The 25,774-nt window shown below is 40.7% G+C and overlaps 4 protein-coding genes across 6 annotated transcripts; 1 reads left to right on the top strand and 3 right to left on the bottom strand.

Annotated features, from left to right (window-relative positions):
- Positions 1-892: 892 nt before the first annotated feature.
- On the bottom strand, positions 893-10,768 carry LOC108152780 (protein phosphatase 1 regulatory subunit 3C). 2 transcript variants are annotated; one of them, XM_017282362.2, is made up of 6 exons: positions 10,321-10,768; positions 9,786-9,954; positions 7,185-7,547; positions 2,492-2,698; positions 2,112-2,424; positions 893-2,047 (listed from the first exon to the last, which is right to left on the bottom strand). In XM_017282362.2, the coding sequence occupies exons 2-6, from the start codon at positions 9,875-9,877 to the stop codon at positions 1,871-1,873; spliced, it is 1,152 nt and encodes a 383-aa protein (XP_017137851.1). In that variant the 5' UTR covers positions 9,878-9,954; positions 10,321-10,768; the 3' UTR covers positions 893-1,870. The 2 variants fall into 2 exon arrangements, with proteins under 2 accessions (XP_017137851.1, XP_017137852.1); XM_017282363.2 differs by lacking the exon at positions 7,185-7,547.
- Positions 10,769-11,674: 906 nt separating this feature from the next.
- Positions 11,675-22,861, top strand: LOC108153199 (COMM domain-containing protein 4). Of its 2 annotated transcripts, XM_033386292.1 has the most exons (5): positions 11,675-11,737; positions 11,916-12,137; positions 21,648-21,788; positions 21,848-22,079; positions 22,145-22,861. In XM_033386292.1, the coding sequence occupies exons 1-5, from the start codon at positions 11,690-11,692 to the stop codon at positions 22,351-22,353; spliced, it is 852 nt and encodes a 283-aa protein (XP_033242183.1). In that variant the 5' UTR covers positions 11,675-11,689; the 3' UTR covers positions 22,354-22,861. The 2 variants fall into 2 exon arrangements, with proteins under 2 accessions (XP_033242183.1, XP_017138509.1); XM_017283020.2 differs by lacking the exons at positions 11,675-11,737; positions 11,916-12,137 and adding an exon at positions 19,868-19,963.
- LOC108153201 (leucokinin) lies at positions 19,998-21,145 on the bottom strand. The gene has a single exon (XM_017283022.2). It carries the CDS (start codon positions 20,656-20,658, stop codon positions 20,125-20,127), a length of 534 nt encoding a protein of 177 aa, XP_017138511.1. The 5' UTR covers positions 20,659-21,145; the 3' UTR covers positions 19,998-20,124.
- A 1,137-nt stretch (positions 22,862-23,998) lies between the features above and the next one.
- On the bottom strand, positions 23,999-24,688 carry LOC108153200 (tctex1 domain-containing protein 2). Its single transcript, XM_017283021.2, has one exon. It carries the CDS (start codon positions 24,600-24,602, stop codon positions 24,057-24,059), a length of 546 nt encoding a protein of 181 aa, XP_017138510.1. The 5' UTR covers positions 24,603-24,688; the 3' UTR covers positions 23,999-24,056.
- Positions 24,689-25,774: the final 1,086 nt, after the last annotated feature.

Raw genomic sequence — 25,774 nt, 5'->3', positions numbered from 1 at the left:
TATAAAATATATTGTATAAATTACATAAATAAGCTCACATATATACTGACTGAGTACCGGGTATGAAACTAAGGCCACGGACCTTGCCGCTGCTCACAACGTCCCCCTCGTTAATTTCTGTGACTCCGTAATGTATACGATTGAAACAAATCGTTTCCACATCCGGAAAGAATCGACTGAACCTCTAAACTCGGTTTCTAAATCGATTTCAAGCTGTGACAAGATCGGCCAAGCCACGGCTGACTGGTTTTCCAAATTGGCTCTAGTATACCGATTAATTGGTCAACCAAGGCGACGCAAATGATTTCAGAAACGGCTCTAACTGCCAAGGATTTGGTTTTCGAATCGAGACCGAAGCTCCACTTTTAAGTGACCCAGTAGAACGGTCTTTCTGTATGAGATGGTGGTAATGAACTTTTACCATAGTTCGAGCCAAATTGATCTTATATCTAAGCTGTTTTGCTGGACTTTATGGTGTCCAGAGTATATTACCTAACGAAGTTCAGCATGACGAAGAACGAATCAAAGCCTAGCACGGATACGTAAAGGACACCGCTTCGATCGATACCGTTAAAATCACAAGAAAACATGTTTTCGATATGGTTTTTTATTTTGTTAATTTTGTATTTTGTTTATGAGCAATGAGCATAATTATATAATATAATGGCTCGTTGTGTCACACTCTTTTTAAAAACTAAATAATCATAGGGTTCTCTCTCGCACTGTATATATATATATATATGTATATGTATATGTATGCACACATATAGTTGATTCATTCACATTATCAGTTTGGCGCCTTACTAACTAAATAACCTCTAAGGACTACGAACTAGGCATCTTCACAAGTTGTAACTAAGCTCAGACGCATATAAATGTATTTAACAGGCAATTTTCTGGTATATGTATGTATATTGTTTGCTTTGTTGCTGTATGTACAATTCACTTAAATCTAGTTAGGTTTATTGTATTGTGTAGTATATAGTCGGCGAATGGGATCTCACAAAACAATTATGACACAGAATTTCGCTGTCTGTTATGTGGTGATGCAAATATGTTGCTGCTATTATGTTATAATATAGTATATTGCAGGACGTGTTCTCTTCTCCGTAACAAGCCATTTCAGTCTTAGCGTTTCAAGTAACCAAAAGGAAAAATTAAATGATTTCAAATGAAAAGAACAAAAAATTAAGAAATTATACATCGAATAAACTTATGAACTAAAATGTTGTATTTTTGTGGTTTTTTTCTGCATTAGTATATTTAATGCGCCTATTTTTGTTTTTTTTTTTTTGTTTGCTATTTTTTCTTTATTTATTTTGCAGTTGAAGAAAATTTCGAAACAATGGTTCGCTAGGATACGTCACGCCATGAGCTTCACTTCCTTTCATTATTATAGTTTATTTTTCGTTTGGTTTCTTTAAATCTAATATCAGTTATATCGATGTAGACAATCACACAGGCAAATATAGGTAGACATGTACACAAATCAAGTTTTTTTTTAGAAAATTCTTTCCAATGAACATACAAACAATTAAAAAAAAATAAAAAAATAGTATGTCTAAAAGATATGATCTTGAAATTCCATGGGACAAACATACAAAATTCGGGGGTTGGCTTAGTTAAAGTAGTTATGGGCCCTCGTCTCGTCTCTCATCTGGTGTAGAGAAAATCTCTAGTCAATGGCACTTTAATTTGGGATTTGTACCAAGATATGATTAAGTCAAAAGTTTCGTTAGTGTTCAAATCTCTTAGACTCTCTCTCTGTCCCTAATTCTTTCCTGTTGTTTTCCTGTCACTTTCTGTTCATGTGGCCTAAATGAGAAACTTTTCTTGTGGAAAAGGAATATCCACTTCCTCTCCCAAGACTTCACCAATATGGTGTAAGCGGCTCTTGATTCCAGCCGTTTTGGTCCTGCACCTTGGCCAGGGCATCGGTCAGGGTGGACCTCATTTGCTGACTGGAGTTGCGATTCTGACCCTTATCATAGGGAGAGAGGGCATTGTAGTAGAAGGGCGAACGCTTGCTGATCGTGTAGTTTGCACCCTAGAAAAGAGGATTGGGACGAAATTATAGACATTTGATGGGACTATTTGAATGATCAACTCACATCATTATTGTCCCAGTATTCTGTATCGTTGGTGCGATAACAGATGCAGAACTCCAAGCGCTTGGAGGATGGCGGCAGCGTGATCTTGAACGAGAATGTATCGAATACGACGTGGGCACAGGTGGTCGGTCCATAAGCCCTGGCAAAAGTACAGAATATATCCTGCTGACTCTTCCAATCGTCCCAGGTGACACGCACAATGATCTCCTTCTGGAAGTCAACGTTCTTCACCTTGATGGTGCCCACCACTATAGACTCCTCATCCTTGACAATCACATTCTCTAGGGACACAAAATCCCGCTCTATCTTTTGTCTGTAATAAGGAGAAAAACGCAATAAGAATATAAAGATACTCGTTATTCGGGATATGCAGAACTTACCTAAACGACAGATAATCCGAGGCTGGCTGCTTGAAGTCCACCGTCCATTGATCTGGCGGATGTGGGCTGACCAGACCCTGTGTTATCTGCTCCAAGAACTTCATGCTCCAATAGGGCGGCACGTTCGAGGGTTCGGACATTACGCGAACCTCGGTTAGCGATAGACCCTCATCATCGGCAAAGATCACATGCTTTTTGGGGCCACGACTGCAAAAAAAAACACAAAAGAAATCCCGAATGAATAAGAAATAAGTACATATGTATGTATAATACATTATAATTATATATATTATTAAATATAGAATTGACCCTGGCCTTATCAGGTTAGCTTGACCCCCCATTGGGAATTTATTCATTAAATTTGATGGTCAATGACTTTTCTTCTTTCAGGAGATTTCTATTTCAATGCCCAACAGTTTGATGGCTTTGTTTGTCTGTTAGTTTAGCAAACTGCGTCGTTTTGAAATGCATTTCTTTCGCATAATTTTTGGATTTCTGTGGATCAGAAGCGGCTCTCTATCTTTGCCAATTATTTGCATTTCCAAGCCCAACAATCACCAGAAAATCGACATAAGCCCGTATATTTTCTGTAGAATTTCCTTCTCCTCACAAAGATTTCATTCCTTTAGGAAAATGTTATTCCCAAAATTTGCCTGCGTCATAAAACGAGTAATGTGTATTGAATATTTTGTTGTGTCTATTTTTAGTAGCCACGTACGATTTTGCCAAAGATTTTCTTGAAGCTATATGCTAAACACGCCTACTTTTTTCCTTTCTTTCGATTCTTCCCACGAGTCTCTAGCTTCAATGTAAATAAAAACACACCCCACTCGGATGCCAATACATACATATATCCTCGTGATTTGACAAAAAGGGAACGATTCACAAAAAAAAATAAAATGGTATAAAGAAAATATCAACTTATAAAAAAATTATTAAGCAGGAAAACGCTGTCTGAGAAAGAGGCGAGTTCTTGAACCCATGAACTAGCTGTATTCCCTATGCATATACATATGTACATCTGGACATATATTCTCCAATAAATATGTGTACAGATGTAGTTATGTCTGTGTTGCACAAGAATGTACATATCTTAAATGTGAAACAGTTTCCTTGACTTTTATAAGTACTTCAAATCACTTTCTTAGATCTTCAGGAGAAGATCTTCTTTCTTAGATCTTCATTATTATCACACGATGTGTAGTTCTTTGTGTAGTTTGTGTTATTATTTGAGGTTTACTTTTAACTTCTTCCGTGGTCTTTATCATTATCTCTTTTTTGTAAGCTTCCCATCGAAATCGCTAAGAAATAAGCTTTATTTAGAAAATCGACCCTATAAGCCGATAAGATAACTTTGGCTTATCAGAGTCGTTAGGGGCTCGATTTTTATGAAGTTAGTCGAAATAGACTGAAAAGTTTCCGTCAGCCAAAAGCAATCTACCAACGATGCTAACCCAACCCCCCGCACAGAAAATTTATTTGGCCATCAGAGAGGGGAAACGCATCGAGTGCTAAATATATATCCGAAATACAAATAGCCAGCAATTGTTGGCGTTGGCTATTGCCAGGCCAGGCCAGACCAGGCCAGGTTGGTTTTCTGTTTATTGGACGCCGCCAATATCAAACAGCCGGCTCTGGCATTTCTGTAGAGATCGTACCACCCGGCCACGATCAGGCGGCTCGACTATCGATGTGGACGACTGCGATCACGCATCGAGGGAATGATCAGCAGCAGTGCGCCGGCTGCCGCCTGCCGCCTGTCGCCTGCCGCTGCCGCCTGCCTCTGCCGCTGCCGCTGCTGTGGCTGCATTTTCTTTAACAGGTTTCCGTTCGGGTCGAAGCGATTGCTTATCTTGTGTGGGCTCAACGCTCAACACCCATCAGAGCCAGCAGAGCCAGCAGCAGACCAGAAATCAGAGACCCAGACAGGTCTCGTTTTTTGGTTTCTTTCTCTTGGCTGGCCGCTTTCCTGCTTTCAGTTTTGTGAGCGTGTCAACTAGTATACCCGTATTCGTACAAGAGATCACCCCGAAAAATCATTTACATTCCAACCCAATACATTTTCCATTTAGGTTCCATTTTTTCCAAGGGGAACGAGTTTCTCCGTCAACTGCATTTGCCCACAAAATCGAACGAAACGAATCCACCAAAATAACCACACAATTCCGTATGCATTACAGATGACATGTATTTTTGAGAGTCCGGTTTTAACAAGTCCATAAATATTAAAACTCTTCAATATGCAAGGCGCATTAATGTTTTTCTTTTTCTTTTTTTTTTTTTGAGGGGCTGGGGAAACGAGTTTTCGTTTCATGTAAAAGGGATTTTTAATGTAGTTCAAAAATTTTCTTAACTTCCTCAAGTTTCGATTTACAGACCTTGATCAAGGCCCTTGCTTCAAGTCAAAAACTGCTCAGAAATTATGCCAACCAAAAGTCTTGTTTTGAATAGGGAAATTCGGAAGGTTACTCTGACTGACCTTAAGAAGCTGTCCCTGACCTTTTCTTATTTAATATTTATAATTACAAGGTGCTTCCTTTTTTTCATATTCCAAAGTTTTCCATTTCTTTATAGTTTGTTTTTTGGTCTCCTTGCTCTCAGATTCGTTGGTCCATTTTCTCAACGAAAGCTCAAAGTCCAACAGTAAAAGACTGGAAATAGTTTCTCTGTGTATATTTTTTTAGTGGTCATCGTTTTGGATAATCTTCCCGCATCATTACTTTCTATCTCGCAAGCAAATTGAAACGGAATAAAATATGTAGGTGTTGAATTCATTTCAATGTAGAAATGCACAAGTTTTTCCCAAGTTCTTACAGCAGACAATTGCCACACGATCCGATCTGATCGTTGCACGTGATCTTAGCATGAACGCCAGACAGCTCCGTTCCCCCCTCTGCCTCTCACAATCTCTATATATAACCTTAAATATGCGTATGTTTGTACGGCTGGGTGGGGTGGGGACTGCGACTGTAATGTCGAAATATATTCAGTTTGGTTACACCCGAAAAAAGTGTATGTTCATTTATGATGCCTTTCGTTTGAAAGCGATCACGCTTCTAGGCTAATAATTCTTCGGCCTTGACGTGACCTGGCATCGTTGTTTGATGGGTGATGGGTGATCTTGATAATTTTCGTTTTTGGGGGGTAATTAAGAAAGCTTTTTTCATAGTCTGTCAAGTCTGATTGAAAGGAGGAGGGGAGGGCGCCCTCCCCTGAGTGTGACAGCTCTATGCGGGATGTTTCCGATTCTAAAAGATGGCTTCGTCGGAAAATATCTAAAATGGATAATTTTTTTTTTTAATGAACACACATACTCTTTCCAGCTCATTGTCTCTCCCAGTGCATACGCTACGTTCGACCGAAACCCCTGACATCTGCCACAGCAACAACTGCAGGCGCGGCACGCGTCTGGGCTGCACTGATAGTACTACGCAATGCCACGTCGCGAAATATCTTAGCTAGTCTCCCTTTTCTCTATATATGCATGTATGTACGGACTTGTATATATATTGTTAGGCATTTTTTCAGAATGTCAAGTGCATAGAAGGACCACGTTTTCTAGGGCTACTGGAACTTAAAAGATATTTCATTAATCCCAGACTTTCACTGTCCGATATATCTGCATATGAATCAATAATGTATTCCGTATACACATAATTTTGATATACTATAGAAAGAGAAAATGAAAATAATGGCGCCTTGCTGTTTGGCTGTATACTAAGTGACAGTCTATTCCGCTTTCAGTCTTAATTTGTTGTGGTTTTTTTATCTCAGAGATACAAGATAGAGAGACTCAACCTAACACTCGTTGCAGTGGCGTGTTTTCATGTCAGGGTTTTTGGTTGGTTTTCTTTTTTGGCAGATTTCTGCAATCATTTAGATAATTTATCTTTAATTTTGTTTTCGTTTCTTCTGTAAAATTGCATGCTTTAAAATTAGATTAAATTGTTGAATATACAGAAATATTCCCACTAGTATATTTGATGATCTTTTGGCTGTATACATACTATACTCTTAGTATGGCAGTCTGGCGGCTGTATGCAATTTCCTTTTCTCCCATTTACCATTTGACATGTGCTCGACTATGACGTCTGTGGGAAATTTGTGTGACTGCCAAAAGATATGTACGGGTTTTCTTGTTTGGTTTTTTGTGAACTATCGTTAATGACTTTTAAAAGAAAAATAAATGTTTATAAATGGCATAAAAGGAAATGATTGGCATTCGGATGGGTCATTGGGTCTGCTTATGAGATCAGCCAAGTTAGATTCTTCTTTGGGTTAATTTTATATGGTTTCCTTTTGATTTCTTCCCTGCTGTGGCTGCATCAATTACCATATACATCTGAGATTTTCTTTTATCAAGTCTTTTGCTTTTTATAAGCTGCTCACTCAACCACGAAGACCCTGCCAACCGTCTTTAGGTGGTAGTGTTTCCCCAGTCTATCCTCTGACCGACCCGATCCAGCCCTTTTAGTTCGGATCCGGCCTAGTGTCTACCACCTCAAACTAGTTCATTTAGCGGTTAAGTAAGTAAGTTTAGTGAGTGCGGCGCCATTGTCTTATGGCGCCTGACGTCAAAGTGATTGAACCCCCAAGGCATTGACAGCACTCTCATTCGGTTTGCGGTGCTGTCTCGGGTTACCTCTATGATGTAATCTTATCATGCCCTGCCATATCCCATCCCCTCACTCACCTCTGTTCGCAGTGGGCTACTCCGTGGTCTGCAGTACTATTGGTGCAACTGCAGTTGTCCGTGACATCGCTGTTGGCTGGTACCGGTTCATCTATGGGGCTGGGACTTTGTGGGGTTTTGTGCAGACAGGACTTGCGACTGAGGCATGACTTTGGTTGGTTCATGAGGTGTGGGGCCGAGGCCATGCGCTCCAGATAACTGCGACCCGATCGACTGCCCACTCCCAGGGGCGTGGCACCTGCCTTCAGTTGACCCGGCTGGCACTGCATGGCCGCCGAGGCATTGTTGACCATGGCTTTGGAGGCCAGAGTTATCACTTGGGGACGGCAGTAGCGCGATGCTCTATTGGGTTCGTCATTGAAGCTGCAAGACACAGAGGAGATGGTTCGATCAGTACGGTACGGAACGCGATGGTTCGGATGGGGTGGGGTGGGGTGCGGTGCGGTGGAACTCCTATTCGGCGATCTACGCATTCGCCTGCCTGCACTTTTATCAGCCTTGATAAGCGGGGATCCGTCCGATGCGATCCGCTTTTATTATGCTCGCGCTTTAAATTTGTGCGGCGATAATATTTGCCTTCCATTGTTCTGAGGCCTATGTATACCACTTAAACCTACACTTCTCTTCTACTGATACTAAATATAGTATGTACATACATCTTTATGTACGGTATATTGTCTATAAAGAAACATCGTTGATAAGCCCTACAGTTGCGCACGACCTCCGCACTTGTTTCAGGAATGCGGTGACGATGGACGAGTTTTCTGGAGGGTGTCCATTGGATAGAGAACACTTGCTAGCGGTGAATCATTGTGAATCATTCCCGAAACTGTATTGACGAAAGGAAACAACCTTTAAATATTCCATTTCTCTCATTAACTATGGTATGTGCTGAGTCATTTCAAATAGTTTCATTTTTCGGCCAGACGGTAATAGAGTCAATTCTTGATAAGGTTCGATCGCAGCCTAGACATTCTCGTACATATGCTGGTTTCATGTTTATCACTCGGCGTGGGCCTGCTTTCAAGAACAACATTTCCCGCTGATTAGTGATTAGGCAGTCTGATCCGTATCAAAATCACCATATTTGATGCTCTTGTGCCAACTGAAATATTTCAAGTGATTTATTGCAAATAAACATACATAAGTACATGAGCTATACTTTACAAATGTGCATATAAATCAGGTTCGGTAGCTCTAGAATCACGCTATGAAATTTCAAGTGAGTCGAAGTGGAGACAGCCGAGTTACTTGAGATAGTTGGCTCTTGGACTGGCCCCATTCACGTGTTTTGATAAGTAGCTTCGATCGTACAGGGGTTGCCCTCATACGAGTATAAGCGGATCAGTGGCTATAGTTATTGTATCTTACTAAACAAAAGATATACTCCAACATATATGTATTTTTTTGGATTATTTTTAGCCTGAATATTTTAATATCATCCAATAAATTATATGGAATGATGTTTTTGTGCGTTTTATCATTCCCGAAAATAAAATCCACACTATAAATATCACCAGCGACTGCAGCTCGTGCACCAAATGAGGCGTCACAAATATGGTTAGGACCCAATTGAATCAATTGGTCCGAAAAAGAGCAGAACATGTACCTCCCTTTCTCCGATTTGTCATATTTTTCTTTTGGTACTTGTGTCCCTGAGCCAAAAAGCTTCGTCAATACGAGTATGCCACGCGCAAATTTGTCGTCAAGCGGGCAATCGTCGGCGTCATCTACCCGACTCGTGGACAACCCTCCAAATCTCAGAGCTACAATAACAAAACACATAGTAGCCTCTCCGAAATGTTTGTTTTGGTTCGCGATGATAGTCCATTCGCCTTGCCTTTCCTTGCCTTGATCTTGACTGCTTCCATTCTTCGCCAATCTGTTGTCAACCCAAACGTATGTGTATGGACCTGAGTCCCGAGAATATTAATAGTGACTGCATTCATTGTGTTCTTTAAATACGGTAAGTGTTCTGTGTGTGTTTGGTCACAATATTTTTCTGTCTTTGATCACCTGGAAGAGCGGGCAGTAAAACAGCTGTACAGGTGATCTAATTTCTCTATGAATCGATAGAGTTCTGCATTTTTTGAACAACTGAGAAGTACTGAACTAAATGTAGGGTACATTTGTATATCTATCTAAACTAGTTTTTAAATGTAACGCTTTTGTTGTGTCCCTCAACAAGATTATAGATTAGAGAACTAAACATTGATCATACATTTTCAAACTAATAATACTAAAAACAAGGGTAAACTGAACTTGAAATCATGTTTAATCCGATTGAGATTATCGACAGTTCTTATATTTTTCTTTGGCACGTACACAGCTGTGGTAATTCTTTTGAAATATTAATCAGAAAAGAACTGGAGACTTATCGAATGATAAGAACATTGAAAAGAAAGTTTAAGACGTGACACAAAACTTTAAACGTGGAAATTATGAAACTGTGCTCGTTTCTTATTTCTTCTGTGGTAATTTGATGTTCATTGAATTTATTTTGATTGACGACCGAAAGTCGCGCGTTCACTTAAATCAATTTAGTATAAAATTAGGCAAATTGATGGAAATATTTATTCATGATTCTTTTTGGGAACTTACTTCAATGCCGGCCGCTGATGTCCGCTCATGTAGTCCGCCAGAAAACTGACGGGTGGACTGTGACTGAATATGGGCGGACTGTGCGAAATCATTTTATATAGATCTGTGATCTGCTGCTTCCTATTGATTATATTGATCTCGAAACAAGGAACTTTTTGTGTGGAAGCCCCTGAGAAAGAAATATAGAAAATAAATTATTTATAATTATTGCAATTGAAGCGCAACAAAACAATAACAAAAACTGAAATTCAAATCTCAAATTAAATTTTAATTGGAAATATGTATGCATGCATGTGTATGGCGTTTGCTGATGGTAATCTCAGGTGGGAACTAAACTGTGATTTTTCGATGCATTTTGCTGCACAGCGTCTTGATAAGTACTTGTACATTTTTTAAGCGGATGATCAAAAGTGTTGTTTATGTTTTACACATTTATGTATATATTTTATGACACTCGTCCGATGAGTTCCAAACATAATTTTTTTTATTTTGTTTTGGTTTGGTTTGGGGTGGAATGTTGGTGGATGAAACTAACCGTTATTTGCTGCGTAAGTCGCGCTCTTTCTTGTCTTCCGTCTCCTTTGGTTTCTTCTTTTGCCTGCTGCTAAGGAACTTTTCTTCACTCTCTTTTCTTATGATATTTGAATTAACTTTTTCATATGTGCATCACGCGCGCTCTTCACGGATGACGGCGGCGTCAGACAATGAAATTTTATTTTGGCGAATTTTTAACCGAATTTATTGAAATATTCGTGAGATTTCTGTATGTCGGGCACTTTGTGGACGGACACACGCACAAACGGGGACTTTCCGGCCTTTTCTGATTAATTAGCCGGCGCTTTCTCGGCAGGGACTAGCCGTTCTGTTAGTTACTAATGTATTTTTAGTTTAGACGGAAAACGAACATGAACAAAAAAAATAGCCACAAACGCTTCGCCTTCGGGCCCGCTCCGTTCCGTTTGAAGCTGCGAAAAGGAATGAATATTTTGTTGGTGCCAGACTTGCCGTCAAGACTTGTGCGCCCACAGCACAGTGGGTTAAATGGCCAGTCTAGCACGCAAAAACATGTACAAAACATTACATCATTCTTTAGGTTAAAAATAATTTCTCTTGATGCGAATTGTTTATTTCAATTTGTACTGTTAAGAACTTATGTCAGATTTAACATTTTCAGCAATTCCTGAAATTAAATATATGTATATATATATACATTTTTCTTTTTGGAGCAGGACGAGATTGTGCATTCACAAAGGTTTTTTTAATTTATAGCATATATCTATCCACAAAAACATAACTGGAGAAATTAATAAGTCTTAGTTTTTAGAAATTGTTTGTTTTGCGTGCTAGATTGCTCATTTCACCCACTGTGCGTAACCAGAGCGTTCGAGAGAGATAGGGAAAGAGAGAGAGCCACGCCACGCTACGCTCTCTTGGCATTCACATTCACCCTATCTACATAATCGCACCTCTCGCTCGCTCTGACGCTGATCGACGTGGCGTGCATATTTGGATTGCATTTTGATATAGAGTTTTAGTATTGGTTTTTGTAGCTTTTTCTGCGTTCTTAGATTAGTTTAGGCGCCGCCACTGTCACCGACTCTCTCGCTCTCAGTCTCTGTCGTACAGGCGGGTGACAAAAGTTGCTCGGTGTCAGGCCCGAGAGACATGATCAGCATCACAGCCCAACCCATCCCACTTTTCGGTCTTCGTGTCGCGTCTCAGCTGTTGCTCTTCATCTTCACCTTCGTCTCGTCTTTATCTTTATACTACTATTATCGCATCATTGTAGTTGAGGGGCCTTTTGCTTAAATAAGTAAGGGTTCCGTTTTAGCCCACGCATTTCTTTCAGGCCGTGTCAAATCTAAATCAATTAGTCCAACGGATGAGGGTCTTGGGTAAGAAACATGTCTTTTATCATCGACATTATTTCAAAGGTCATATGGATCATTCAGGTGAGTTTTGAACAGGCTTTTAGCATGGATTCCATGCGTTTTTAGTACTTGTAAGTCGGAGATATTTTAATACCAGCACTAATCTTTTCCGTATTAAATCTAAGGTCATTTTTAACCCACTTTAATGAACCATTTAAATTGAATTTCTTTTCATCTTACCATTTTCCATCTATTGCAGCGAAAATGTAATGGCTCTCGACGGACCATTGTCAACCCACATGATATCTGTCGTACCCACATCAAAACTATCCGAGGCAAACGGAAACCCCTGATTCCGAATCTGTATCTGAATCTGAATGCAGCCAACTCTACACAGAAATGCAGCAGTCTGGTTTTGGAACTGGAACCTCGTATCGCTGCGTTTGTTGGGCACCTTCTATGGCAAAGAAAGTGTATCTGTGTGAGTTTATCTTTGGCCTGGTTGCCTGTGTGTGTGCGTGGTGTGCGTGCCTCGATGACATTCGCTCATGGCGGTTTTATAGTTGTTGAAATGCCCTCTGACAATGAATGATCTCAACCCCAGTCTCAAAATGAGTTGCATGATAGTGCACCTATGCCTATGGATGTATGAACATACATACATATGTATGTGAAGGGTTTTCACGCTTTTCTGTTTCGAGTGTTAAAAAGTCTCATTTTGCTTGCACACTTTCTTCGGATGGCCACGCAGCATCCCATTTGGTGGAGAGGTTCGCTTAAAAGGGGGTCTTTTGGAGTGGTATGTACATACACATGTAAGTAGAGGAGGAAGAGCCGGCCGGCTTGCCTAGTTGAAAGCCGGTTTCCCAAAGATCCCTGCTTGAATAAAAAGTAGTTACTCGAGTGGTTCGCTGCAGCGCGTCGTGTAGAGAGTCTCAGAAGAGCCAGAGAGCTCTCCATTATTATCCCCCTGTTCATTCCTGTCTTCCCCTTCATTCAGGGTTGTCACTTCCTCCCCTTGCATCTCGTACTGCAGTGCTCTATCTCTTCTCTTCTCTTCACTTCTCTCTTTGGCTGCACTCGAAATTGCTGGCACTTGCGTGGGCCTCTGTCTGTACCCTCTGGCAAATTTAGTAGCTGCTTCTCCCTACATACTCGTATACATATGTATGTACTCGTATTTGTATGTATCTTGTCTATTCCTGTAACGATTTCCATATTTTCATATGTACATCTTTTTGAGGCAGTTGTAATTATAGTTCGTTGCTTTCGAGCGGAGCGGATGTGCTTTGCTTGGTGGACAATTTACAAAATTCAATTTATGAATTTATGAACTTATACGGGTGGCTTGCAGTCTTGTCACTCTTCGCCACTCTCTCACTCAGAAAAGATATACGATATAGTATGTACATAGGTGTATATAGTAGGTACAAAGTTTAGGAAGCTATCGGTATGCACAGCTACTCGTATTATATAAATAATTAAACAGGAATACACGTGCGCCTGAAATCGGGGGGTGATGAAACCGGCAGGCACTTCAGTATCAGGCACGAAAATATTGGCTAGCGGCGCTTGGTTATCAGTGAAATTCAATAAATTTTAGTCATAGTATAGCATACACAATATACAGTACACGGTACTAGTTTGTGAAGCCCTCTTGGGAGAATCTAATTTTAGAAATGGGGCGCGCGACTCAGAAGATTTTTGCTCATTATCAATGCATATTGAATTGCTGATGAACTGCGCAGCATAAACTTAAATCATAAATATAGAACTGGTTTATTTTTGGGCAGAGATAATACCCAGAGCGCAGGAGCGTGTCGGCCGATGGCCATGCTATGCCGTAACTGACCTAGAGCACATGATCGTAGCGTGATCGCCGAAAGAAATCACCGAGAAGAAAAACGACACGAATTTTCTTCTTGGCAAAGATCTCTCACATCAAAACAGTTCTTCCGCAACGGAAACGGCACGGAATAACATAGTCGCAAAAAGGTTTTACTATAAATAAACCAAGGGATAGACATTCGCAACATGCTAAGAGAGGAATTCCCATTCACATGACAGTTTATGGCCAGTGTGTGATCTTTTTAACCATTTTAGTCTGTCTTTGTTCTGTTCTATTCTGTTGCGTGTTTTTCCCTTTGCTTTGAAACGTAACGGATCCGACCGCGTAATTTTCCATTGGAACTAATACGATCGGGGATCGGCGATCGGCGATCGGCGATTGGCGGTCATCGGTGATCACTGATCAGCATTAAAACAAACTTAATTATGCGATTCATATGTATATACTCGTAGATGTATAGAAAGCCATCGAGCAAACAGCAGGCGAGTGAGTCTGAGGCCTGAGCCGACCACAGCTGATCACGTTTTCGCTTGCTGCTTCAGATAGTGGTCCTGGCAATAGTTCCATTGACATCGCCAGACGACGACGACGACGGCTATCTGCCCAGACCCGACGCACATCGACGCAATGTCTGATATCGCGCGTGTCTGCGCTGATAGCTGATAGTGAGCCCCTAATTGAGTACTCCCCAAACACCCTAAAAATAGTTCGACTCGACCTCTTCATTATTCCCATGTTAATCACCGAACCAATAGACACAGTGACCAACGAAAGGGAATGCCACTTATCAACATCTGTTTGCCAGACCAAGTTGAGTAGACGGGGTGTAAGTCGAGTGTTTACTGTGGCTAATGTATTTGATTTTCAAGTTTGGCTCGTGTGCTGGCGCTTCAAAAGGGTTCCGTTATACTCTCCAAGGCAGTGATGAGATAGTTAGCCGTAGATTGGGTAATACTTAAAGTCCAAAGAAGATCAATATGGGGGTTACATGTAACACACCATAATTTTTGTTTAGCCTATATATATCTTGATCTTACTGGTTATCCATATGTATCTTTTCGAAACATCAGAATCGGCTACTCCTACATCATAAAGATCCTACAGATCCGCTTCTCTCCTCATTAGCCTTTCTTTCTTCCGATTTCATTTAAAGCTCGATCTCATCCTACAAATTCAGAGTCAACATGTGTGCAAAAACAGATTCACTAATTGACAGGTTCCAAATTGCATTATTTTCTCTCTCACCTGATGAAATATATTTGCATACATTTGGCCATTTTTTATATATTTGTGCGTTGCTATCTGATAAAAAATGAAGGAAACCACATAAAATAAATAAATAATATGAGCAACACAAGAACGATAAGTGGCTTTTAATTTAGAAAATTTTACCAAATGTTTTGTGATGCATAACAAAATCCTTTAACTTAGTCAGTTTCCTTGATCCACTACTCTCGATCTTTCTCTCAACATAACCGCCAAGAGATAATCAATTCCGCCTTTCTTCAAGACCAGGGATAGCAGTAAAAGCTGTTGAACATCTTTCCTGTTTCCGGTTTATGCTACAAACATTAACATAAAAGTGAGCGAAATCAAGTTCAAAAATATATACATATACGCTTGGATTCAATGTTGAACGCGTACATTGCACTGCCCAGAATTAAAAATAATGTATCTGTAGAGCTGCTTGACGATATACTTATATACATACATAGATAGATAGACAGATATATATTTACATCTAGAAATGCCTAGACAAGTTTTACAATTTACATGGCCGTGCGAATGAATCAGTGGGACAAGCAGAGCAATCTGCTTCTTGCTTTTTGCTCGAACATCTATAAAGTATGTGATAAATGCGCAGCACACTTAGAATTTGGCAAAATTTTGATTTAATTAACCTTCTATTTGGTGGAGAGGTCAGTCGCAATCTGGACTAGAATCAGTTTTTATATGGTTTTTGCTTCTGTACGCGATTTCTTTTTGGTAAAGGAGGTCAGTGAACTGTTTTATCATTATTTTAAGAAGACTACCGATTCTTATATTTCTATCTTAGTTTTATATTTTGCTTACATATTTACGTGCGTATGAGGAGATTATTGAGGATAAGAAGACCCGCGATATGGTTATCTAGAGAGGTTTGAGTCGCCTTGCTTTTGTGCCGTTTTCTCGGTAACTTTTTTCAGTTCGAGGTAGTCGCGTATTCTCCTCTGCGAAATGTTTGTCCATTTTTCCATTTTACACGTAGCGTAGGTCTCAACTGGGTCACCTTTTGGCTTATCAACGAGCGAACACATATATATATTGTATATAAAATAGTATAAAGAATTAAACCGGAATGCAAGGTGAACAGAAATGTGTATATCATATGTGAAGATACCCTAGCTAACGATAAGAAATTGATTAAGCTGAGGATTAGAATAACACAGTCTCTAAATCAAGGTAGAATTAATTTTCTAGGGACATACTTTTATTGAAAACTTCGTTTTCAAAAACTTCTTAAAGCAAGATTTAAAAACTTATTTTCTCAATGCTCCTTTCAAAGTAATCGAATTTATTATCATATCATTATCATATTATCAACCTTAAATATGTACAATTGTGCCAGTATCTGTACTTATTTTGTATACATACTATATGTATGTACATATATTGATGTTTAAATATAAATATTATTATGAACATGATTGTAAAACAGCAACAAAAAAAAAAAACATTAAAAATAATCAACAAGAAAATGCATCTGAAAATTTTCCACCCTAACCTTATTATAATCGACTCGTATTTGCAAACAAATAAGCATGCCTGTAAAGAACAGATCAAAGATCGTATCTCTGGGATTTATGGGTCAATGGGTTTATCTCCCGACATTTTACAAATTGTTACATACTAGGTGAAATTCTGTAGTTCTCATCGGACTCTTGACGTCAATAAAAATGGGTTTTGATATCAGAAGCAATCGTATAATATATATTATATAATATATTAGTATCTAATAGAAAATGTAACATAACAGAAGTATATAAAAATGTACAGATGTATGAATTTTCACAGCTATTTATGGGAGGGATATAAATTCCTCAGTATAGATAGATTTACGTACATCTGTACATACGATTTGATTAATAAAGGCTCGTCTGGGAAGTTATTGCAGTATTGGCAAAATAAAAATAAAATTTGTCTTTGCAATAATGATTGCAAAGCCCTATCTGACCCGTACCGCCTCGTAATCAATTGTCCGTTGTAAATTAATCAAAAAACAAATAAAGTACAACTTTCCATTAAGTTGATTATTCCTTCCTTTATTTCCAGATATTTTGAACACCATACGCAACGCCACCTGTCGGTTGGGGCGTGTGGGTGTGGGCGTAACTTAATTTAACGGTTTAGCGGTAAATGTTTTCCTCTTTCGTTCGCCATTCTCCATCCATTCGCCGCCCCTTTGGAACACTTTCTTAGCGCGTCTAATGGCGCACGAAGAAGAACAAATTTGTTTTCTGGCGCTTATGGGGAGCAGAGCGGAGCGAGTGGGAGATTGATTAGGAGCGGAGGAGATTGTGGGCTGGCTCCATTGTTGTTGCCGGCCAGTCGCGCGACCAACTAGCATATCAGTTGCCATTCCGTTTCTGCTCCCCCTCTTTCTTCTACTCCCCTATACGTGTATTCCTCCTCCTCTTCACCAATGTTAAGTTCAATGACAGAATTTGAAACCCCCCGTGCCTTCTCTCCTGTTTTTGCTCATGAATCTTTGGACAGGGCTTAATCAGCCAGCCTTTGTTATCAGTAGTAGTATACATAGTATGTATGATGGCCTAGTTTCTTCGTCTTTTATTTTTACTTTATTTTTTTGGCAGATGGGGAAACTGGAATATGACCTGAGGAAAGGTTAATTAATTAGCAATTTCGTTGAATATAAAGCTCGGATCAAGGGGGGCCTTGGAATACCACTTCACTTCAATATAGTTCCATAAGATGAGATATTTTTCTGTAGATTTTAATCGATTCTTTGGGCGCAATTAATATTTTAATAAATACTTTAATATTCAATTAATTTGTTTTCAGTATGTTTGTTCTAGTCAAGTTACATATGTACATTTATTGTCCTAATGATCTTGGATTGAGTGACAAACTGGACATGAGCAGAGGTAGGAGTGCCGGAGCACCTGCTCTGTGGATGCAAACAGTCTGATTGAACGGCTAATTGGCTGCAGTTCCGCTTTGGGTTAAAAGATCGCTATGGGATGGCTTTAAATAGATTACAAAGGGCTTACCGGATCCGTGTTATTTTTAGAGGGAAGTTTTTGCGGTGCTTAGGTAACAGTTTTTTCCGATTTGTTATTGAGTGGAACCCGCCCACCTAATCAGGGCGATAATCGATTCAAACGGGGCTTGAAAGTCCCAGGAATTGCATATTTTTCCACGTTTCCAAGCTCTAATCTGGAATCGTGGCTGAGGCAGGGACAGGGGCAGGGGATGGACATCTCTAGGCGTTGGCGCCGCTGTCAGCGTTGCCGTCTAAACAAATGTCGTTCACGTTGTAGTACATATTGTACATAATACTATGTATAAGTACTATTTGGATTATCAGTTAATTTAACGATTTCGAATTTAGATTTGTGGGCAGGCGATTAATTAACATTTGTTTTCAGCGTGTCCAGCAAAGGCCCAAAGGCAGAGACAGATGAGATAATTAATAGCACATGCAGTCCTCTATCCCCCTCTCTACCACACTGACGCTGCTCCGGCTAGTTTTTATTTATAGACAAGGTTTATGGGTTTGTTGTGCCCACCTCCTCCGATCTGGGGATCCGTTTCGCGGTGCACTCTACTCGTGTCTGTTTGAAGGCTGAATGTGATTCCAAAAACTGACGATCTCGGCAAATTGGTTTTGATAAAGAAACTTGATTGGGGGTGTCAAAGGGTAAAGAGAGATGTGCTAGGATGTGGGCGTTGTATTCCCTATTGGCTGATAAGAATTTTACATTTAGCCCTATGTTGATAATATACAATTGTATTCTTCAGACTAAAAACTCTACTACTAGTAAAAACACTACACAAAGAACAAGTATAGCTTTCATGCTTTAATTACCAGAAGTTATCAAATAAAGAGACTTTATAATCGGTTTTATTTCAAATTAAGATTTCAAATTTAATCGCTTTGGCGCCCATTCCCGTTTGCTTTTAACACTGAAGTCAACCCTGTCATCGTAGTTATAATGGAATGCACCAGATGTCGCTTTGAAAAAACCGTGACTTTTCAATACTTTTGTACGCCCAAATTTCAAATCTCTGAATGAATATTTTTATAAATTAATATAATTAAATTAATAAAATAAATTGGCATATTTCTCAAATTATATAATCTTTAGTATATTTTGACGTCAAAATTGAAAGTATATTTACGAAATAGAAGCATGTACCGAAAAATTAGCGACATTTGCATACCCTGGGGAAATGAATATTATAAAATTGCGAAAATGTTTGTCTCTAACTAATGCAGAAACTAGTCAGTTTTGTACAATGAGAGAGATCAAGATATACGGAAAATAATCAACTGCAGGAATATGTCTAAAACATATCAATTTGACAAAACTTCTCTATTAATTACGTCTCTTAATATTAAATTAACGAAATAGGGTATACAAATGACAATTCTCCGGTTGAAAAGCAACAATTCTTCAAATACCAGATACCAAATACATTGACGTGACAACATAGCGACTGTTTTTTTGTTGAACTTTTTCTTGTAAACCTTGTTTTAGTCAAAATACAATAAATGGAAATACTTAAAAGTAGTTAATCTTGTAGAAAATGTATTCATATATAGGATAAAACTATGTGGGCACGGCTGAGGGTTTTAGTTAGCCAGCATTATTCAACGGAATATCTAAATTGAGCAATTGGTACGATTACTCTTACTTTTTTTTGTTTGACCTTTTTCGCTAAAACCTTTTTTTAGGCGAATCCCAATAAAAGCAAGTATTTAAAATAAGCCAGCCAAGTAGAAAATAGGATCATTAATTGAATAAAACTATGTGGGCATGGCTGAAAGAACTATCTAGCTAGTAATATTGCACGGAATATCAAAATTGAGGAATATGTTTCCCAATCCTCGACGGAGAACGATTAACCCATTGTAAGCCAAGGGGGCTACCACCGTAAATAATACAAATTTAATGATTTTAGCGCCTTTCAGGTGTAAGATATCGTGGTTTTTTTGTAAGTTCGGAGGAAAGATGACATGGATCTACAAGAATAATTTACAATCAGTAATATTTGCCGCCACTTACCTCAAGTCGTTGAACTGTTTAAATAGAGGGGGCTAAGTGGGCCAAGTTTTTTTTTCATCAGACCGTATACTTTTATTGCGGTCACACTTAACAAGTAGAATAGAACTTTTTAGAAATAGCCAAATTATTTATAATAATAATAATAATAATAAGCATAATAAAAAAATGGTGAGTGCCGGCAAAGAAAATGAGTTAGACACGTGAGTTTTTTCCAATGCACGCTTGGCAATTTTCATGTTTATTTAGACATTTAGTGATATATAGAGGATTTGAATTGGCAATTCATACATTTTCGGAAAGACTCGGGGACAATCTCACTCCAGCGGCGCTTAATAGTAGCTGCGATCTACTCCGGTTCCGGGTCCGGCACCGACTCCCGGGTCGGGGACTGCGAACAGCGGCTCCGGTGACCTCTTGCCACCCCATGAGTGGAATCGCTGCTTCTTGCCCAGGACCACGGAGTTGCGCTTTTCGTCGCGCTGCAACTGGGACTTGATGCGGCAGCGCTCAATTACAGCGTCCCGGATGATGGAAGCGAACTCCACGTCGTTAAACTGAGCCATCAGCAGCTTGAAGAATGCCCAAATCTCGCCTCTCTGCGAGGTGGGTGGTGGGGCATAGTGGTGGAAGAGCCAGCCCCCCTCCGACGGGGAACTGTCCTCGGCGCTGACCGACCGGGCGTTGTAGGCGTCGCACACATCTTCGAAGCTGAGAATGGCCTGGAGGATGAATCTACGGTACTTGGACAGCTGAAGCTCGCAGGTATTCAGCTCCACGTCGGCGGAGGCAGGGTGCCCGGGCAAGGCGTACAGCTGCCTAGACAGGGCCAGCAATAGGAACAGGATTCGCCAGGTCTGCATCATTCAAAGAGCTGCGTGCGTGTGGATGTGGGTGCTCGTAATCCTCTTGGCCAACTGCTCTGGAAAATGGTTCGACGTCTTGCTTATATAGCTGCGGGTTTAAGTCCAACTGTTGGTCCGCCCACTGGTTGAAGAATAAGTCGCGCCCGTTGACAACTTTGAAGTCCATAAAATAATTATAAAACGTTTGTCGTTCGCATTTTCTAAGCCGTTACACACGTCGCTAAATAAATAAGAGTGCGTATTAATAAGCGTGGCATGCCCCGTCCTGTCCTCGTCCTGGCTGTGGGCAGACGGTTGCAACAAGTGTCATAAATTTTCACGCTCCTAACTGGCGCTCGTTTGTTTCTTTCCGCTATGCCGGAGAATTTATTAATCCTGCCAAAAGATAAACGTGACGTGCACTTGAAACTGAGAACGGCTCCCTGGGCGACTTGCCTTATATGTAGGTCGTGTCGCGCCTCTCTGTGTCTCTGTGATGCCACCACCCACTTACTAACCCCTTTTTGCTTGCCTTGCCACTCACTCAGTCGTACAAATGCTCGCTGATTAGCAGGCAAGCGTATGAAATTAATCATATGCAAATATCGCCACTTTTTCCGTTGCTCAAGTTGTTGATGTCCTTGCAAGGGGTATATCGGTTTTTCGAATAACATGAGAGGGTATTCTTGGTCAGTTTTAAGCTTGCCCATATTTTGTATAATATCTATCTTAGGGTATTCTAAGATTTGATGTATTCCTTCTACTTATTTTTGCTAAGAGCGTCGTAGTCAGCCCTAGTCCTCTTGTTGGACCTCCTTCTAGTCTTTAATTTACTCAAAACGTGATGTGATAACTTGGCTGTAGGCGTGTGTTTGCAGTTAGCATGTGTGGGCTGAAGGGCGACTCGAAAAGGAGGAGGTTGTTGGATAGCCTCGGATAACTAAATTTATTTCCTTATTTCCAGTGAAATGTTGCATCTAAATATGTTATTATTTATTTTCTCTTTAAAGAAATTCCGTTTCTGCGGCGAAGGGGATTGTCCCGATTGGGTATTGGCCGAAATCATATCAACACTCTCCAACTTGAGTATAGAGAATCTGGAAAAGCTAAGCGATCTGGTGGCTCAAAGAATATCTGGCGGAGCTTTTGAGGTGAGTATGTGTGATATTAAGTGGATTTGGATTTGACAGTCTCACTCTCTCTTCCAAAGGAAGCGGCCATCAAATCGTTGACATCCACACTCACTAATGAGGGGAAAACGGCCGTGGCCTGCATCAACTTTATGCTGATCAATGCATCCCGCTACAACTGCACGGAGAGCATATTTGGAGAGGAGATCCAACAGCTAGGCCTTCCCAAGGACCATGCTGCGGCCATGTGCCGTGTGCTGCAGAAACATTCCGGTTCCATACGTCAGAAAATGTTAGATAAGGCATTTAGAAGTGGGTTCCTTTACGCACATGCTATGCTATCACTATAATGACATTTTCTCCGCCCATTTCCCCAGTTAACGAGCTGCAAAGCGTACGTAATGTAACCTCGCCTGGCGAAACGCCAGCAAATTGTGCCACCCTGGAACTGAAAATCTTGCAAGAACTGGTCGATGGCCTGCCCAAGGATACCACGCATATTGTTAACTTCGAACGCTCGCATCTGAAGGCTCTGCTGGCGGAGCTGAAAGTGGCCCGCGATATTATGGACAAATACGAAAATTAAAACTAGAATGCAAATGCGATGAAAGAAAATTGAAGAGAGTATTACATCTTTATTGGAATACACCGCAGCTTTGCTTGATTAAGACTCGGTCTTTGGAATGTATATTACTGCCAAATCAATCAGTCAGACTGTCGGTCAGTCAGGGAAAGCATTTTATATAATATCGATGTAGATTCAACGGGATTTTGGCACCCGATTGCAGATGATTCACGAACAGATGAATACAATGAACTCTTCCCAGTTAATGGAGCACAACAGTTTCAAAAACCCTTTTGAAGTCCCGTTTGGATCTGCCAAGAAGAACAGAGCTTTGGTATGAACACCTGGAATGCATCGCGTAGCCAATTTTGATGATGCATCCAGCAATGACGTGCTGGATAGAATATGATGCCTGTGATTCTTATTTAACCCGCGGCCATTATTGAAAGAAACTGCTAAGCAATTTATTGATCGCAATAACTAAAATAGAAAAATCCCTAAAAATCTGTATCTACGAAAAACAAAAGAGTTGTTTTTTAAACACTCCCATCAAGAAGTGTAACAGGATTTGTGATGTTGTGTGTATTGATCATAAGGAAGGAGCCGCCGAACCAACAAAGTCGCCAGTCAGCTCTCCACTCAGGACCGCACGCATTTCAGCAAAATGTCCTCACAGGAAAGCAACATCCAACATCTATGTACAGACTGGCCGAGTCCGAACTTTTATTAAATAGCAGAGCGGGGTGGCCTCTGCCCATTACGCTGCTCCCCAAGATGTGTTAAGGCTAAGCATAATCTCCCACGCATCGCTGGACACCTACTTGAAGCTCTTCACGGGCCGGACCCGGCCCTTTGTCCAGTTAGAGAAATGGCGGGTAACCAGTCAGATTGGCACAACTTACGAGGCACTATAGAATTTTCCGCCTAGAGTACCAGCAGATGCTCATGTGCTAATCAAAAAAGATTATATGCACATGCGAAAACCTCATCAATAGCCATTTACTTTTGGATTGGCACATCCAGTCGTTGACCGAAGCCAAGGAGAACACTGGAGGCACTGGAGGTGCTGCCTGCAGAATCTGATCATCAAAATCGTCTATCTCCTTGACCGTGAAGATATCCAAATCCCGCACTGTGTGGACCAACTGCTTGGACTGGTCTGCTGTGGCCTTTCCAGCTCCACGCGCCGAATGTGACAGATGTTAGGGAGTGGTTTGCGGAGATATTGACTGCAGGTTGTTGTTGACGGCGGCAGCCTACTAAAGGTAAAAGTGGACCGTCCAGTTCGTAGTTGAGTTGGGCACACACCTCTGGCGGGGTGATCAGATGCATTATGTCGTAGCTCCGGCCAATCAAGGATCACAAAGCTCTCGTACTGGAGTAGATAGGGTGGGGTGAATCTGAAGCTCCTGCCACAGTGGTGCCTGGAATGTTCGCGCAGGTGCTGTGGATGTTTAAATTCGGCCTCCAATTTGCTTGGCTTGGCTATTGCAAGATCTTTGGGGCATTCAAGGGACTACCTACAAGATACATGCCAAAGCAAATGCCAACAACTGGTAAAGTCGCAACTTTTTTGATAATGAAAAGTAGAAAGATCTATTCTCACATTTTGAGTTGATGGATATTCATCGTCCTGAAGAATATGTTTAAAAACAATAAAACTATATTTTTAAAGTTGTAAATATAACGTTGCGACTTGAATGTTTATTTCCTCTGTGCCCAAATTAATACGTATAACAACCAAAGACACTGGCAATACAAACAAAACTACCACCGTCGAAGACATAGGAAACATAATCATCTGAGAGTTGATCCCATATAGCACGAGCCCCATAGAAACAGCCGGCGCCATTCTGTTGATAGAGCATTACGTTGACCACGTGCTTGTAACGCGGGTACTGGCCCTGTCCCTTCATCTTCAGATTGATTTCGTCGGCTATTTCGCGTGTCCACTTCACAGCATCCGCAGCAGTGTAAGTCTTGCTATTCAGTCTCTCCGTAAGCACTCGTTGCAGTATATAGCGAATGTACGGACAGGGGAACTTGTTGCCAAAAGCTGGTCCCATGTTGTAGGCATTGTAGATAGTAACATCCTTTGCTGGTCCTGCCTCAGCGTGTAGTTCACCTCCTCCAGCAGCTAAAACTGACGCTTTGGGGGTCGCATCGGATTTCACCTCGGGCAGAGCATTCGCACTTCCCACAGACTCCCGTGCCTGTGTCTGCCGCTTGTTTTCCAGAACACTGTCGGTTTTGGGCTTACTATGCGACATTTTTTTTATTATTGTAAAATTTTCTTTTTGATGATTTCGCTTTGAATTACATCTGTGTTGTAAAACTTCAATCAAAAACTTTCTGTACGACGATAGTCGATTGTCAGCGATTGACAGGTGCTTCCAGGCTTTTATGTTTTAAAGGTTATACAAAAATCTTTGAAAATGGAGAAAATTATTTAGTAAGGAAGTTCTGTCGAGTGCGGTGTGCAAATTCTCAGGTTCGCCAGGGTCTGATCCAACTACAGGGAATTTGTAATGTCATGTTATGGGAACGGGAGGATGTGGAGGAGCAATTACTGGACGAGAAGTGGCCATCTGCTAGCTGACTTGCGAGTGTTGGGTGGAAGGAAAAACGGGTAGGGGTTGGTATGCCGATTATACGGCTCACAGTGCCCGCTCAAAAAGCACATATCGGTAATTGAGGTAATTTACAAAAATTGTATTAAAGCTATTTCCCTATGACCCTGACACGACGTGAGGCCAACTTTCCCTCTATTCCGGCTTGTATTTTGAAGGTCCTGTCTTGAAGGACCGCGTATCTTGAGAAGTGGGCTGGTCCTCACTGCTACGTCGGCGACACTCTGTACTTAGCCGCACTTCTCAATATCGCTCTCTCGCTCTTTTTTATGTGCGGGTCTGCGCTCTCACTTTGACGCTACTGCTGGCCTTTCTCTCGGTGCTCCCTTACATACGTTACCCCTGAGACAAAAATTAGTTTGTAGAACTGGTTAAGTGGATCTTACCCCAACCATTTTTCTTACGCGATGCTCGAAAAGTTTAGGGCTATACCAGATTTATAGTGAAAGTGGGCGTGAGTGGCACCCAGAAGGAGGTGTTTGCGACCCCATAGAGTATAAAACATAAAACATATATATTCTTGATCAGCATCAATAGCCGAGTCGATACAGTCATGGCTGTCTCTCCGTCTTATCTGACGCCTAGTTCTTAGAGACTAGTAGAGCTATTAGACTATTAGACCGCGCGGAAATTCAAATTCGGTCCCCAACGGGCGGTTCAGTAAGTTCCAAGCAGTAGTTAAAAATAACAAAAATAGATGGCGCTGTGGCTTTCAATAGCGCCACTGTGAGCATGCATTTTCCATGTAGGAAAAATAACCAAAAATACATTTACATGTCAAATTAAATTGTTCTACATGACAGTTAACGGCT

Source organism: Drosophila miranda, chromosome XR (assembly GCF_003369915.1).
Source record: "Drosophila miranda strain MSH22 chromosome XR, D.miranda_PacBio2.1, whole genome shotgun sequence".
NCBI classification, from domain to species: Eukaryota; Metazoa; Arthropoda; class Insecta; order Diptera; family Drosophilidae; genus Drosophila; species Drosophila miranda.
The sequence above is the reverse complement of the archived record's forward strand: the minus strand, read 5'-3'. Positions and strand labels throughout refer to the sequence as shown.

Bases quoted from the DNA above. Each gene is read 5' to 3' on its own strand.
- LOC108152780 (XM_017282362.2), bottom strand. From the start codon at position 9,877: ATGATTTCGCACAGTCCGCCCATATTCAGTCACAGTCCACCCGTCAGT. The intron at 7,548-9,785 runs GTAAGTTCCCAA...TGTGTCTTGCAG, and splicing joins CATCAGCGGCCGGCATTGAA to CTTCAATGACGAACCCAATA. The intron at 2,425-2,491 runs GTAAGTTCTGCA...TCCTTATTACAG, and splicing joins TCGGATTATCTGTCGTTTAG to ACAAAAGATAGAGCGGGATT.
- LOC108153199 (XM_033386292.1), top strand. From the start codon at position 11,690: ATGTCTTTTATCATCGACATTATTTCAAAGGTCATATGGATCATTCAG. The intron at 12,138-21,647 runs GTGAGTTTATCT...TTCTCTTTAAAG, and splicing joins GGCAAAGAAAGTGTATCTGT to AAATTCCGTTTCTGCGGCGA. The intron at 22,080-22,144 runs GTGGGTTCCTTT...CCATTTCCCCAG, and splicing joins GTTAGATAAGGCATTTAGAA to TTAACGAGCTGCAAAGCGTA.
- LOC108153201 (XM_017283022.2), bottom strand. From the start codon at position 20,658: ATGATGCAGACCTGGCGAATCCTGTTCCTATTGCTGGCCCTGTCTAGG.
- LOC108153200 (XM_017283021.2), bottom strand. From the start codon at position 24,602: ATGTCGCATAGTAAGCCCAAAACCGACAGTGTTCTGGAAAACAAGCGG.